This window comes from Nomascus leucogenys, chromosome 3 (assembly GCF_006542625.1).
Source record: "Nomascus leucogenys isolate Asia chromosome 3, Asia_NLE_v1, whole genome shotgun sequence".
Lineage (NCBI taxonomy): Eukaryota > Metazoa > Chordata > Mammalia > Primates > Hylobatidae > Nomascus > Nomascus leucogenys.
In genome coordinates this window covers 50,186,863-50,204,535 of record NC_044383.1, presented here as the reverse complement: position 1 = coordinate 50,204,535, position 17,673 = coordinate 50,186,863, and the positions used below count along the sequence as shown (strand labels likewise).

The following is a 17,673-nucleotide window of genomic DNA, read 5'->3' as shown; positions in this document are numbered from 1 at the left end:
GAATTTAGATAACAAAATTTTGCTAAAAATACAAGCTACATTCCAGCCACAGTAAGAGGATTCATGTAATTGAAGGACAGGTTGCTTAATTCTCAATACAGGATGTTAAGGCCATGTGAAGAAACTTTGTTCTTTTTTTTTTTTTTTTTTTTTCATTTTCTCCAAAAGAAACATGTAAGGTTTTTGTTCAGAGGAGTGCCATTATTTCACTTTTGATTTGGGTACATGAAAATCATTCTCGTGAAAGGAATAGATGAATGCAGGATGAGAATAAGACTTCTGGGAGATCTGCGAGGAAACTAAATCAAGAGCAGAGATGACAAATAGTGTAGTGCTGGGCTCTGTAGGAGGGCATAAGGAGAGGAAGAGGCGTAATGAGTGTGAGATATTTTAGATCTGAAAATGTTATGACTTGGAACTCCTTCAATATTGACAAGTGTAGAGAGAGAAAATTTGTAGATCTCCCAGCTTCTTTGCTTCATATGAGAGAGTACATACCTTACAATACAGAACAGTGCTTCCCAAAGGCCTAATTATTTATGTATATGTACATAATAAATGGCAGAATTTTAATAAATAAGTAAATAAACCTTGAAATTATTTCCCAAATAACACACAAATTTGGAAAACTTTAAGCAAAATTAATTTGCACTGCTGTACAGGAGTGTGCCATGTATGTATAACTGCGTGACATAGCCCTCTCTGCCTCACGAAGTATTTCCTAGGAGAGTACTTCATGTCTCAGAGATGCATATTTGACATCCTGCAGGCAAAGCTTTCACATTTCAACTGTCATGGATATTATAGCTCATGATACTATTTTTTATGTTCTTTATCATGTGATACCTGGCAGGATATTAGCAGTGTTTGAAATAATGAATTAATCATCACTACTGCTTGACAGGTATTATTCTTAAAGTTTTTTCAGCATACAGATAGCAGACTGTTCATAAGTAATTCGTATTTATCTTTCCGTAAGAAAAATACCAATTTACTTTATGTTATTTTCTAGTCTTTTTTGTAATGGCTTTTAAAATGCTAATGATGTGTATTATCCAGTAAATGTGTTAACATTATATTAGAAGTAGAAAATCTGATAGAGTTTATATATTCTATTTCCACAAATCATTAGATACTGTTATTGTATAATGCTTTTTATATCTTTAAATCTCTCACTAAATATATACATATATTCTCTCTTCCTTTCTTTCTTCCATTTTTCCGATCTGCTTCCATTGATGACTCTATACTTTTGACTCCAGACTGGCAATATGAGGGTAAGATGACAAAAATAAAAACCCCAAACAACCTCATGAGCATTGCTTGTCTGTCTTTGTTTTATTCTCTTTAGAACATTATTAAAATTCTATTCACTCTCTCTAATTAGACCCTTTATCACAATTAAAGTCCAATTATGTTTGTTTCTGTTGTGATGCTTTAATTACAATTTATCCTTGTTAATCATCCCTTTCTTTTATTTCTTTGGGTTAAATTTCCATCCCATTATCTCTGTCCTGAAGGACTTCTGCTCTCCAGTGGTCCCTGCTGGTGTTTTCTCAGTAAGATTTGAGTAGTTTTGTGATGCACAAAGTGACTGTATTATGAGGTGGTAAGGAATCTATGTGGTTATTATAAAATGTTTTTAAATAATATTAAATGTAGTGATTCACATTAATTAGATTGCAAGATTTTCCTTTTAAAATATTAATATACATCTCAATGAATTTTTTTTTCTCAGTGTGTGTGCCCCTGCAGTCAATTCTTGCTTTTGGTTATTTTCTCTCTTTAGATTGCAAACTAGCTAGGGGAGGACCACCAGCTACCATAGTTGCTATTGACGAAGAGAGTCGGAATGGTGAGTGAGTTTTTTATTTTACAAATGTCTTATCTAAGAGGGTTTTCTTCAGATTTTAATTCTCAATATGCTATGAGTAGAGGTACTAAAATGAAAGTTTCAACCCAAATCCATGTATAATTCCCCTCCAGTATGGGTTTAAATTATGCCACTCTCTGGAAATTCATGCTTTATTTGGAATACATTATAAAAGTCTCATTCAATTAATATAAATATTTATTTTTGGTTTAAGAGAAATTATTTGATTCAGAGTCATCTCAAGAATGCATCTAGATAGGGGCTGGAAGTTGACTATCATGTATATAGTCATCTAACAGAAACACAGCGTATTCCTCCAAAGAAGTGGTCCACAAAATAAGCCTTATATTGCTAACTTCTATTGGCCAGGATCTGGTAAGGATCTAGATCCACAGTCGATTAGATATGGTGATTGTGACTGATTAATGGGAAAACCGAATGTGCTTAGAAAGCGGGAACATGAAATAAGGCCAAGAGCAGAGAAAGAAGTCTGAATTTTCACTTGGGTCTTCTGAAGTAATTAACAATTAATATCTAATTCATATCAAGTTCTTCTTTGGAAAAACTTTTTTTCGTTATCATTAGTGTTTTTGTTCTGCATCAGCCGCCTTGACTCTCTGAACTTTAATGTAGAAATATTGAAAGTGTTTTCTCCTCAACTAGGCAGCAGTAAAATGGTTATCTCTTGGGACTCTGTTTCTGTTTTAAACTAAGTATGTAAATGTGGTCTGTGGCTCATTTTGTCTGCTAATTACATGATAGACTCTTCCATTAAGCTTGTACTTAATATTTGTTCTAAAGTATGTGCTTGCACTTTTATATTTTTTACAAAATAATTATGTCAATTGCCTTATTAGAAAGTGACCTTTTTCTTGTAATTCAATCTACACATGTACATGTACTTTGAAAACGTGTACAGGCAATTCCTGCATCAGTTACTTCTTCCTGATTGATTTTGCTGCATTACAGATGCTCCTTTTACTCGTTTAAAAAATTGACACAGACGTATATTCCTGCACATTCTTTGAAATCACTCAGAAATATCTACAGTACTGCTGTCCTCTGTTTAAACAAATTTAAGTATTACAAAAATGTGAACATTTTGATTATGTTTTTAAAATCTATCCTTATTGATAATAAAATCATATGAGTTAGAGTTATTATGATGCATTTATGTAAGTTGGAAATAAATCCCAAATGTGTCTACAGTAGAGAAAAAATATCAAAATAATATAAAGTAAAAGATATATGGAAAAAGATTCTCTGTTACAATGATGAATTATGGCTTCCTTATGGTTAACTATTTTTAAAGACAGAAATCTATATTTTCTAAATATTCCACAGTGAAAACAGTTAACCTTTTTAACCAGAAATAAAATTCGATAAACATAATGCAAGGTTTATCAACAATTTCTTTTCTAATTGTTAACCAATTCATTTGAAAATATAAGCTGGGCTGAAGTAAAACATTTAGTTTTCCTAAGCAAATTTGTTTTAATGTGTGATTCTGTAGAGAGCTTATTTTGCCAACTAGGTAATTATAGCAACAGCAATGATGGGAGTTTATTTCCTTTTGTGCTGATTAGATCCTACTTTTCAAAGGAGCTTAGGAACTCTACGAAGATGTTGCCATAGCACTGCTGTACAGTAGCAGGTGGTAAAAGTTCAATATTTGTGTTTTAGAAGAAAATGACATGATATAGTATAGTAGTGTTGTGCTCCTTACTTGGCCTATTTTGCAGAAACTGCCAACTACTCAGAGAGCTGCCAGAGTTATTTAAGTCATCGCAAGAAGTATAAATACTGATCTAGAGAGTAAATGTTTTTGCATTTCTCTTTTGCATTAAATTTCTAAAAATATGGTGATCAAATGAACCTCTGCCAGATATTATAATGTAGTGCTTTAATCATTTTCGTCTTAAAAATCTAAGGGAAACAATCCATGCAAATGTTTTCATATTTTTCTTTAGGCAATCTAAACTTCCCAATGACACAATTATTTCTGGCCATGTTGGGTGACTCATGCCTGTAGTCCCAGCATTTTGGGAGGCTGAGGCAGCTGGATTGCTAGAGCTCGGGAGCTCAAGACCAGCCTGGCCAACATGGCAAGATGCTACTTCTACTAAAAATACAAAGATTAGTCAGGTGTGGTGGCACACACTCATAGTCCCAGCTACTTGGGAGGCTGAGGCACGAGAATCATTCAAACCTGGGAGGCCAGGAGGGAAGGTTGTAGTAAGCTGAGATCGTTCCACTGCACTGAAGCATGGGTGGCAGAGTGAGATCCTGTCTGAAAAAAAATAAAGAAAAGAAATAGTTATTTTTAGCCTTGCTCTATACTCTCTTAATTTATCCTTTCCAGTGTCTTTTAATTGGTAGTAATAAAACATGTGGGTTTCCTATTTTACCAGAACGATGAGCACTCATTATAAAGACTTTGAGGCTTCTTTGAAAAGAAAGGCCTAACAAATCTTTAATCAGCTAAATTAGTAAATTTACTTCAAGTCAAATTGCCTGTGGCTCACTTAACTGATGTCTATTGCTAAATAATCTCTATAGCTAAATGCATTCACTACTAAAGCAAAGCATTTAAATAGCTCATGTTTTTAATTATAGCTAATTGTTTATGTAAGTCATTGAGCTACATTTATAGAACACTTATTTATACACGTCTCTATCTCTCAAAGACTTTTATAATTTGTGGGACGGAAATATTCTTTGTGAATATATATGTCAAGTGCATTTATACATATGTGCATGCTTGGAAGAATTATGAATTTAACAGCCAGAGATCCATAAACTTCTTTCTCATCCTGGGCTCTGTTAGATGCTTTCAATTCCTGATCTTTGTCCTCAACAGCACCTTAATGACGGATTCATTACATCGTCTTGAGCTGAACAAGAGATTATTTTCATCATAATTGCTGGTAATACTAAGCTTACGTGGTAAAGGGGCAAAGTGGACACACAAAGAGATATGTTGGTTCCTGACTACCACCAGAAAGCTCTTGAACTAGCATGTAGAGCATATTTAGTATGTAATTTCATTTTGAGGGGAGAATGCATTTAGAGAAACAGATCACATTATCTATGTTTAATTAAATGAGAATGTCTAAAATACCTTTCTGAACAGATATTTTCTAGTTTCTCTTGACTCTAAGTTGCTTATAGCACTGAATCCTTACTGAAAGGAGAGAGGCGGGGGCAGTTACTCTGGGACTATTTGAAGGCCTGACACTGAGTGCCAGCCACATCAGAGCCCTTGGCTGCTTTACAGCAACTATAGATTGACATTAAACATACTTTGGAACCACTCATTCAAACTAATTCTCAGAATCTGCCAAAGTGTACAGGCACTGCTACGTAAAGAGAAGGAGAAAATGAGTTTAAGTCATGGTTAGAACACACCACTGTGACTGTACAGAAATGGACAGATTCAGAGACAAAAGGATATCACTACGTGAGAGATTAGAAAACCCACCCTGAAGGAGCTTCATGACTTTAAAGTTTAAAATATATTGTACACTCTCAGTAAATTTGGGAATGAAAGGTAATTCTGAGGTATCTCCGTAATTTGAAAGCAACATCAACCAAGGATGCCATGATGGAGTCAATGAAGAAGTTTACATTTAGGTTGTATAATTTTTTTAAGTTATTTGGGGAGCGAGTTGCTTGTGGAAATTTATTGATGTAAGAGTGGAAGAAGCACCAAAGTTCAATTACTGGCTTTGAAATAAAGCTCATGAAGGTTTTCTTTGTACAGAACTTTTCCTAAGCAGTATTTCTCCATCCTCTCTTCCTTACACGGGCTCTCTTGAGGTCTTAGATTTTACCATTCCCTGTCTTTAAGGCCTTTCTTCTCTAAATTTCCTTTTGCCATAAACAGTTATTTCATTTCTTCCATTCCTTATTATCAGATATTGACTGTTAGACTTCGGATTTGTGTTTCTGAGACAACTGAGCTGTGAGTTTCTTCCCTGTTAAGACACTGAAACTCTTATCACTACCTTCACTTTTGAATAGAATGCAGTAATCAACAGTATAAAGGTTCTTAGCAATCACTAGATATAAATAGTAATTCAAAAACTATCTTGAAAATTTTTTTGACTTAAAATATTTCCTACAGCAGTTTTCAAAACAAATATTCAAATGCCAAGTATTCCTAAATTGAATTACTTATGTAATTCAACTAAATGTAAGTATGTCATGTGATTTAATGAATATGAAAGTCCTTGCTATCCCTTCATCTATGACTACTTCATACAAATTTGACATATATACTAAAATGAGCATTTATCTTATATTTATATCACGTAGTGTAGTTTAAGCAAAGAATGTATACTTGCTTTTCAGTATGAATAGAAATGGGTCTGTTAAGTATACTCAATATAAAATTTTTATGAAATTGTTATAATCTACGCACTGTTAAAGTACACTACTTTTTATTAAATTCAAATGGGTTTATTCAACAAAATGTAGATATATACTAATATATTGAGTGCTTTTTTAAAAAAATCCACCAAAGCAACTTGCCACTGATGTCAAGAATCAAGATTTTTTTTACTATTGATCCAAGTTTTTGCTTTCTAGATTCTCCATTTTGTCATACAGTAATCCTTGGTTCTCAAGCCAAAAATGCTGACCTGGTTAGCACTAAGCTATTTTCATGTACCTCAGGACACATTGGAAACTAGGATATTGCTTTTACTGTCATTTGTATGTTTGCTTTTGAAAATTTACAATTTTACAGAGCAATGGTTTGACTTGTCAGACTTGGGTGTGGTTGAGAGGGTTGCTTCTGAAGTTGGTTTTGAGTAAGAAAGACAATAGTTCCTAGTCAAAGTATAGTAGTAAAATTATTCTCCCAAATTTGTCTTCATTTTTACAACAAAACAGCTGAAATAGAATATAAGTAAAGACCACCTGCTTGCAATTCTCTCGTTCCCTGTTACAAACAAACTTGAACACATGCCCAATACATAATTTTGTTGTTCAATCCATCAGTCATTTCATTAATCATTTATTTGCCTAGTTATTTCTTCAAGGTATGATTATTGACACTCTATATTGTGTGAGAATCTGTTCTGGTACTGGTGATGCATCAGAGACGAAAACAGGCAAAACCACTTTCCACATGGAGGTAGAGACAGGGAGAAAAAATGAAACAGAGCAAGAAACCAAGGCATGATGAACAACTGAGGAGGCAGTGATGCTGTTTCAGATAGAGGACTTGTTTCTTTGAGGAAATTACATTGGAGCAAAACTGTATGAAATTAAGACTGAAGATGTGAGCCATGCATTCATCCAGGGAATTTACATTATAGACAGAGGAATAAATTCAGACTCTGAAGATGAATATGCTGATAAGTTTAAGAAATGGCAAGAAGATAGCTGGAAAAGATGAGAAAGAGCATATGTGGTTGAAATAGGGAAGATGGATGTTGATTGAATGTATGTAGATTAGTCAAAAATGTTTTTGACTTTTTAATTGATTTGCCAACAAATCAGTTGATGGTGACCTCATCTAGTAACATATAATTTACAAAGAATAATTCTTTTTTTCATCCTTCATTCAATGTCCTAGCAGTGCATAATTAAAAATTCAAATTCACAACTGTGTGTAGATATGTTTGTTCACAATCACAGATAATTTTATTCCTTTTTTTTTTTTTTTTTTGAGACGGATTCTCACTCTATCACCCACGCTGGAATGCAGCGGCATGATCTCGGCTCACTGCAAGCTCTGCCTCCCAGGTTCACGCCATTCTCCTGCCTCAGCCTCCCGAGTAGCTAGGACCACATGCACCCGCCACCACGCCCAGCTAATTTTTTGTATTTTAGTAGAGATGGGGTTTCACCGTGTTAGCCAGGATGGTCTCGATCTCCTGACCTCGTGATCCACCCGCCTCTGCCTCCCAAAGTGCTGGGATTACAGGCATGAGCCACCGCGCCCGGCCAACTTTATTATTTAAAAATATGTTTTACTCAGAAAAAATCAGAAAATGCATTAAGTCATTCAATTTGGCTCAGTGGTATCACTGCCTCATTTAACACACAGTAGAGGATTATTACAGTCATCCCAAAGGTCAATATGAACATGATGAATTACTGTTGGAAAGTAATACTTAGTGTCAGAAAATTTGATAGTGTGTACCATCAAAATTAGTAAGTGATTTTTGTTATATTACATTCTCTTTTAAAAAATCATTAATAAAGAGGGAAGATTCAATAGTAGCAGCTTCACATTTCACATAAATCCTTACAAACATATTTACTTTGCTTGATAAAATGATCTTCTTTATTGAATATATTTTGGTGAAAATTTATTAATGTGCTTGGTTTTATCTTAATCCTTCAGGACAGGCAAGGTGTGAGCATTATTTGTGAGAAAATAGCAAATAGCATCCCATCAATATTCTCTATGGAGTTTATTCAGTATCTTTGAAAGGGTTTATTTAGAGATATGAGGGATCTTATTGACAACAGTCAGAGTAAATATTATAAATGACTTAAAAACAGTAAGTGATTAATTTTCATGCTACACTTGAGACTTTGCCAAATCTTAGAAACAATCAATCTAAAATTTCTTTTCAATGAGTAAGTTTTATGGAACACTATTAAAACAAATGTTTTCTTTCTGTTTTTCTGTTACTGATGATCAATTGATACCTCTACTGGAATTTCCATTCTGTGTTGCATAGCAAATATGAAAGTTTTGCTAAATAAATGTTTTATTTGTATTATTTGAATATTCTTTTGACACCTTGGACCCTGATGTATTTGAAATAATGTTTCACAATGAATAGATTTGCTTCAGTTAAAACTGTTTTTTTGTTTTGAAGTCTATTTTGAATCCCAGGAGAAAAGCAATTATTTCAATTTTATTTCAGCCAATTTCAAAATTCCAGCTAAATCTCACAAAATATAATTTTTATTCATACTTGTTCATACTTTTTTTAAAAAACTAACTGTATGCTATTCCTTGCTTTCATTTTTTTTCCAGGAAAGGTAAATCAGCTAATATTCATGATAGGTTTTTAGTTGACTAAAATACCAGCAATTTAAAATTAACAGATAATTATTATCCTTTCACATAATCCTAAATTGCTAACTTTATATATTTATCTGATTAAAAATCACATTTTGTAAAAAGTCTTTATATTATTGTTTGCAAATAAAACATGATAGGAAGCTGTGTGAACATTATTATAATTATATATATGTTTTCTTTAGAAGGATTCAGAGATTAACTTACTTTTGGGTTTTTGAATTATTGACTATTAGTTAAAATTAAGACTACACAAAGATGTGCTTTCTTCATTCTGTGATATAGTTGTTCAGAGATAGCACTAACATTTTAACAATATGTAAAAGAAATATCCTCTGTAAATCTTATTACGTGAGTAAAGCACATAATTGTTTTCATGTTAACAAAGTGGTTAGAAAACAAGAAGAATTCCCTATATAAAAAGACAAAATTTTGTAAGCCTATGAATACGAAGCCATGCTCTAGGGAGAAGACAGATGGAAGGTAAACATGCAAGCCTGTGGCTAATATTTTTCTGCAAACAACTGTAAGCACCTTTTATCTCAGAATAGAGAATATTTGGATCATTATATTACACTGCAATTTCTGTGAGGGCAAAGACTATCTTTTTTGATTCATTGCTATAATCCAAGAATTGCTCCCGGTACATAGTAGGCATTTCAAATGCTATTTTTTGAGAAAGTGAACCATTAACATTAACATGAATTTCACAAAAAACAGCTGCATCGGACTTAAATGAGACTTACCTGCCTATTTAGGATAGTTTGGAGTATTACTATGATTGAGATTTTTTAACGTAATTAACCGTTAATCAAAATTCACCTTGCATGTATAAAAATACATAGTGTGATTCTTTTTAATTTCAAGTATGTTTTTGCTTGCACTGTCATGTCTACAATGATGACAAAAATTTGGTTTTGTGTTCAATAAGATGTTTTTGAAATAATAGAAAATAATATAACAATATTCTAACGTGAGGAAATACTGGTGTGTTTGTGTGTAGACACATAAAATTAGACTGAATATTATTTTAGCCAGGCATGGGGGCGTGCGCCTGTAATCTCAGCTACTTGGGAGGCCGAGGCGTGAGAATCACTTAAACCCAGGAGGCAGAGTTGGCAGTGAGCCAAGATTGCACCACTGCGCTCCAGCCCGGGTGACAGAGTGAGACTATGTCTCATAAATAAATAAATAAATAAATGAAATGGAATATTCGGCCAAATCAAAGAAAAATAAATCTAACACTAAAGTACTTTAAAACCGATACTATCACAAAGTAAAGTATAAAATATACATATTTTATGTATTCATATTTTTATTTATTTTTGATTTTTTTTATTATACTTTAGGTTTTAGGGTACATGTGCACAATGTGCAGGTTTGTTACATATGTATCCATGTGCCATGTTGATTTCCTGCACCCATTAACTCGTCATTTAGCATTAGGTATATCTCCTAATGCTGTTCCTCCCCCCTCCTCCCACCCCACAACAGTCCCCGGAATGTGATATTCCCCTTCCTGTGTCCATGAGTTCTCATTGTTCAATTCCCACCTATGAGTGAGAACATGTGGTGTTTGGTTTTTTGTCCTTGCGATAGTTTACTGAGAATGATGTTTTCCAGTTTCATCCATGTCCCTACAAAGGACATGAACTCATCATTTTTTATGGCTGCATAGTATTCCATGGTGTATATGTGCCACATTTTCTTAATCCAGTCTATCATTGTTGGACGTTTGGGTTGGTTCCAACTCTTTGCTATTGTGAATAGTGCCGCAATAAACATACGTGTGCATGTGTCTTTATAGCAGCATGATTTATAGTCCTTTGGGCATATACCCAGTAATGGGATGGCTGGGTCAAATGGTATTTCTAGTTCTAGATCCCTGAGGAATCGCCACACTGACTTCCACAATGGTTGAACTGGTTTACAGTCCCACCAACAGTGTAAAAGTGTTCCTATTTCTCCACATCCTCTCCAGCACCTGTTGTTTCCTGCTTTTTTAATGATGGCCATTCTAACTGGTGTGAGATGGTATCTCACTGTAGTTTTGATTTGCATTTCTCTGATGGCCAGTGATGATGAGCATTTCTTCATGTGTTTTTTGGCTGCATACATGTCTTCTTTTGAGAAGTGTCTGTTCATGTTCTTTGCCCACTTTTTGATGGGGTTGTTTGTTTTTTTCTTGTAAATATGTTTGAGTTCATTGTAGATTCTGGATATTAGCCCTTTGTCAGATGAGTAGCTTGCAAAAATTTTCTCCCATTCTGTAGGTTGCCTGTTCACTCTGATGGTAGTTTCTTTTGCTGTGCAGAAGCTCTTTAGTTTAATTAAATCCCATTTGTCAATTTTGGCTTTTGTTGCCATTGCTTTTGGTGTTTTAGACATGAAGTCCTTGCCCACGCCTATGTCCTGAATGGTATTGCCTAGGTTTTCTTGTAGGATTTTAATGGTTTTAGGTCTAACATTTAAGTCTTTAATCCATCTTGAATTAATTTTTGTATAAGGTGTAAGGAAGGGATCCAGTTTCAGCTTTCTACATATGGCTAGCCAGTTTTCCCAGCACCATTTATTAAATAGGGAATCCTTTCCCCATTTCTTGTTTTTGTCGGGTTTGTCAAAGATCAGATAGTTGTAGCTATGCGGCATCATTTCTGAGGGCTCTGTCCTGTTCCATTGGTCTATATCTCTGTTTTGGTACCAGTACCATGCTGTTTTGGTTACTGTAGCCTTGCAGTATAGTTTGAAGTCAGGTAGCGTGATGCCTCCAGCTTTGTTCTTTTGGCTTAGGATTGACTTGGCGATGCGGGCTCTTTTTTGGTTCCATATGAACTTTAAAGTAGTTTTTTCCAATTCTGTGAAGAAAGTCATTGGTAGCTTGATGGGGATGGCATTGAATCTATAAATTACTTTGGGCAGTATGGCCATTTTCACGATATTGATTCTTCCAACCCATGAGCATGGAATGTTCTTCCATTTGTTTGTATCCTCTTTTATTTCATTGAGCAGTGGTTTGTAGTTCTCCTTGAAGAGGTCCTTCACATCCCTTGTAAGTTGGATTCCTAGGTATTTTATTCTCTTTGAAGCAATTGTGAATGGGAGTGGACTCATGATTTGGCTCTCCGTTTGTCTGTGATTGGTGTACAAGAATGCTTGTGATTTTTGTACATTGATTTTGTATCCTGAGACTTTGCTGAAGTTGCTAATCAGCTTAAGGAGATTTTGGGCTGAGACAATGGGATTTTCTAGATATACAATCATGTCATCTGCAAACAGGGACAATTTGACTTCCTCTTTTCCTAAGTGAATACCCTTTATTTCCTTCTCCTGCCTGATTGCTCTGGCCAGAACTTCCAGCACTATGTTGAATAGGAGCGGTGAGAGAGGGCATCCCTGTCTTGTGCCAGTTTTCAAAGGGAATGCTTCCAGTTTTTGCCCATTCAGTATGATATTGGCTGTGGGTTTGTCGTAGATAGCTCTTATTATTTTGAGATACGTCCCATCAATACCTAATTTATTGAGAGTTTTTAGCATGAAGGGTTGTTGAATTTTGTCAAAGGCCTTTTCTGCATCTATTGAGATAATCATGTGGTTTTTGTCTTTGGTTCTGTTTATATGCTGGATTACATTTATTGATTTGCGTATGTTGAACCAGCCTTGCATCCCAGGGATGAAGCCCACTTGATCATGGTGTATAAGCTTTTTGATGTGCTGCTGGATTCGGTTTGCCAGTATTTTATTGAGGATTTTTGCATCAATGTTATCAAGGATATTGGTCTAAAATTCTGTTTTTTGGTTGTGTCTCTGCCAGGCTTTGGTATCAGGACGATGCTGGCTTCATAAAATGTGTTAGGGAGGATTCCCTCTTTTTCTATCGATTGGAATAGTTTCAGAAGGAATGGTACCAGTTCCTCCTTGTACCGATGGATTCACAGCTGTATTCATATTTTTAAAATGTTTTGTCCATTTAAGAGTATTTCATAAAATGAAAAATCTGATTATTCAGATAACCAGCTAAATTTATAAAATTATATTTTATTTTAGGGGTATTAGATAATTTCATATGACAGATGAAGTTTATCAGCCTTGTCATGTGGTATGATTTAATGACTGTGTAAAAATACTGTCTAATTCTTGGAAAATGGCTCGCTTTAGTTTTTAACTTTTGGTGGTAAAATCTTCACTTAGGTCTTTTAGCCTTTAAGGGAAGTTAGATAAAGTAGACACGTGCATCATGAAATGGCATTTTTAAAGAGTATAATTGGACAGAATATAATATTTTGAATTAAAGAAAATAATGGAAAGTCAAATTATACTTTCATTAATAATTTGTTGTCTATTCCACATGTTAGTAATTTTAAAAAATAACTATTCTGCATGAGTAAATATTTTTATTTAAAACCTCTAAGAAACTGCAAACGATTTAACAAACATCAATATGTCATGCGAGTTCGCAGTTCATGAAATGAGAAAAAAACCCATTTGCCATTTCTAGTTTAAAATTAAAATTAAATTTTCAGAAGTAGTAACTAAATTTTGGTAACCCCTTCTTCATTAAAAATTTAAAATGAAATGTAATAATGTAATGCCATTTTTATAGGATAGCAAGATATTGTATGTACAGTTAATTGGTAGACATATACACATCATCCCCCAATAATACACACACACACACACACACACAATGTCAGAAATGTCTATACCATGTTCAAAAATCAATAGAGTTTTAAAATATTCAAGCTATGATAGGTTTCCTGAAACCATACCTGCATCTACACTAGTGAAGAAAGAATACTCTGTACTTTTAAATTTAATAAGAACTCTTATTCAAATTTCAGTAATCCATATTAAATTTATATCATGGAAGCTTTACGTTTTATTAGACATTTTGGTGGACAGAAAGATATCTGGAGGTCAAGAACCCTAGAAGGGGTGTTTTGAATTTTCTCTTAAGAAATAAATTGTTGGCTTTTGACATTAAAAATAACAACACCAAATATCAACTTGGAATTTGAAAGATTAAATCTCTGGATTTTCATTATTGAGCTTGATTAGCAGGTATTAGTTCTTTTATTAAATCAAGGGTTATGGTATGTTTTCTTAAATGTTCGGTTAGTGTCCAGCTGGGCTTCAAAGTTCATTTGAAAACACTCCCCCAAAGAAAAAAATATAAGCACTCGCATACTTTATTTGACCCATAATTTCAAAGCATTTTGGGGTCATAGAAAACATACCCAGGGACTTGTATTAAACAATGCTATTAAAAATGTATAGATAAAATTTGAACCTAAAAATATAGTAGCTATATAAATCTATTTCAATCATATTTTAGAAAGTTAGACTAGATATGTGTTTGATTTGAGATTGAGAGTTAAAATTCCAGGAGTTTAAAGACTATTTTCCAAATTTAATGTGATCACCCAAAGGCATTATCCATAAAGTGATCGTATGATGTATCACATAAACTGAAGACATCAGTTAAGACTTAATATGGAAACAAACAACACAATAATCAATATGAATCAAGATTTTCTGTAAAAAATAAACTCTACAAAACTGGGATCTGATGTAGCAATCCGTGAAGTGCTATTCTCTCTGTTTCTGGTGGTAGGCATGAAGAAGCCGCAGGTCATCTAGGCTGACAGTTGGGGAGGAAAAGTTAGTGTGAATCGGAGGACAGTGAGGGCAAACTGATATCCATGAAACCAAATTAGAGTCCATGGGGACAATAATTGTAACCCATATCTGTTACCACCTTTAACCTGTATGCTACTAACTACTTCATACTGACAAGGAAAGGCAGCAGATCAGCAACAGCATGCAAGAGCAGAACAGGGTACCCACACGAGGTACAATGGGTGCTGCAGCAATTTTAACAGGAAAAAAATTATTCTTAAAAATATGGTTTCACTAAAGTTTACCCCTCAAATTGACGTCAATCTATTCCATTTTAAATCACGTTTACATTCCAAATAAAGGTAACGGTAAAATCATGCTTCTTTCCAAGATGACGCATCTATCCTTCTGCCAACCGAAAGCACAATAGCCATCACTCTGAAAGTGGATACAAACTCACAAAAGTATGAGGGAAACCACCCCATGATTCAATTATCTCCCATTAGGTTCCTCCCATAACACGTGGAAATTATGGGAGCTACAATTCAAGATGAGGGTTGGGTGGGGACACAGCCAAACCATATCAAACTCTAGACCATCAGTAAGTGTCAATAACCAGTTTCTTCTACAGGTGGAGCATCCCTAATCTGAAAATTTGAAATCTGAAATTCTCTAAAATCTGAAAATTTGTGAGCACCAACATGATGTCACAGGAAGAAAATTTACCATATGACCTCATGTAAAAATATCACAAAATTATTTAAAATATTATATAAAATTACCTTTAGGCTATGTGTGTATACATGAAATGTAAATGAGTTTTGCATTTTGACATGGGTCCCCTTTCCATGATATCTCATTATGTAATACAAATATTCCAATATTCAAAAAAATCTGAAATCTGAAACACTTCTTATCCCAAGCATTTCAGGTAAGGGTTACTCAACCTGTACCAGCTATTTTTGAACCTCATCAGAAGAAGGAGAAATTGATGACTCTGTTGCTGTAGCATCTCCATCATCCAGCAATTAATTTTAGTTCAATGCTTCAAACACTCTTTGTGTCCACTGTGCTTTCAGTTATGTACATGAATGATGAACACCCATATAACCATTCTGTTTTTCACTTCAGTGCCGTATTCAGTAAATCACGTCATATATTCAACACTTAATTATGAAATAAGCATTTGATTTTGCCCAAATGTAGACCAATATAAGTGGTCTGAGCACATTTAAGGTAGGCTATGTTATGCTATGACATTAAGTAGGTTGGGTAGATGAAATCCACTTTAGACTTAGGATATTTTAACTTATGATGGGTTTATTGAATATAATCTCATCATAAGTCGAAGAGCATCTGTACTAGAGTATGACTGAGGCTTGCCCAGCTTTTTTCTTGTTTTTAATTCCATGGTACTATATTGATTTCAAGAGCATTGCCCATAAGCATGCTGCAATGCCTCTAAGTGAAAGATAAGGATATCTACTCTAAGTAAATGTATGATAGTGTGCTGGCTAAGGTTTTTGATGTGTAAAATACAATAAAAATTCCTTACAATGTTTGGTGATAAAAAAATAAATTTGAGTCAGATACAGTAGAATGTTAACTCCAGATACTCTGTCCTAGTTATATGATCTTGGGAAAATTAATCTCTCTGATTCTTAATTTTTCTAACTATAAAATGGGAAATGTTCATCTTGGAGATGTGTTATGCAGGGTAGAGGAAGTAATGTTCACAGTGCTCCTGGTATACAATAGAGACTTAGTAAATGGAAACTATTATTATTGGCACCATTACTCTCAGTACTAAGATAATCACTAATTTAGACACAATATTTGTGCTACGAGTATCCTAAAAATTGCAATATTCATACTGAAATTTTAATATGAAGAAATTGAGGCTTAGAGAAAGGAAGCAGCTTTTGAAATAAGTTATTGCCAAATTAGTGCTGTTAAAGTGATTAACAGTATTTAAAAATCAGATTCCACAGACACATTGTTATGTTTCAGATCTTAACTTAAACTTGCTTACTTGCTTGGGAAACTGACTTACCTTTTTATGTTTCAGTACTCTCATCTGTTAAATAGGAGCAATAACATATCCACCATTACTGCTTGATGTGAGAGATCATATGAGTAAAATGCATGTAAATTTGTTATATACTTTATGAAGCAAAAAGAATCTAATGAATATTAGCTACAAGTATTGTCAGAGGTATTCATTTTTTCTTTCCATATACCATACTGTGTTCCTAGTGGCTGAAGGAAGCATAGTTTTCAAAAGGAATGCATCCTTTTATAAAGCACTGATTATAAAACACTAAGGAAAAAATGTAAAAGTATTAAAAAGCATGCATATGAGATGTGTGTATATATATAGCATATATGTTTTTATATAAATTATATATGTATTAAATATATTAAATAATACTCTATGCAGGAATAAAAGGATTATTATTATTTAAATGAAAATCTGTAAAATGAGAAGGCTAGGAGACTTACCTCAAAAGCTCATTGGGATTTCCAAACAATGTGATATCATTAAAGTGCTTTCATAGTGTAAAGTGCAAGACAAATGCTTCTAATAATACCCTGAAATGTTCTCATAAGGAACAAGTCGGTATTTTTCTTTATATATGCAGGAGGAAAAGCAATAGTTTATTAGCCATGTAATTATTAAAGGAATCCTAAAGGCAAAAATTAGAATTGTGTTGTTATTAAGAAAAAGCCAAGTTATATGGAAATAACCATTGCTTTGCATATTATTATTTTTTTAAATCAGTTGATCAAAAAAATCATGTTTTGCACTTAAAAGGAATCTGTCTCCTGAATTTATGAATACATATTTGTTTTTTTCCAAATGTTATTCTGTCCTGGTACCTTCACACAGTCAGTAGAATAAACACAGAAAATTATATGTACTTTCTTCTTCCATTTTTTTGTCTCCTACCCTTTGAAAGTAAAGCTGCAGAATACTAATGAGTTAATAATTGGCCTTCTTACATTCATCTTACTGAAATGTAAACACTGTTTTTTTCAGTCCAGTTTTTGTAGGCAATTCAGTACCAACTCACAGTTTAGTCAACTGAAGAATGTCTTAGGAGTCTTTCTGCTTTGTTATTCTATTAGACCCAAA

General features: G+C 33.8%; 1 protein-coding gene across 1 annotated transcript in view; it reads left to right on the top strand.

Moving 5' to 3' along the window:
• Nucleotides 1-17,673, top strand: part of PCDH15 (protocadherin related 15) — a 979,523-nt gene that overhangs the window by 268,810 nt on the left and 693,040 nt on the right. Inside the window, exon 3 of the mRNA XM_030809305.1 lies at nt 1,790-1,855. Within this exon, the coding sequence (XP_030665165.1) occupies nt 1,790-1,855 (66 nt within the window). The remainder of the gene's footprint in view (nt 1-1,789; nt 1,856-17,673) is intronic.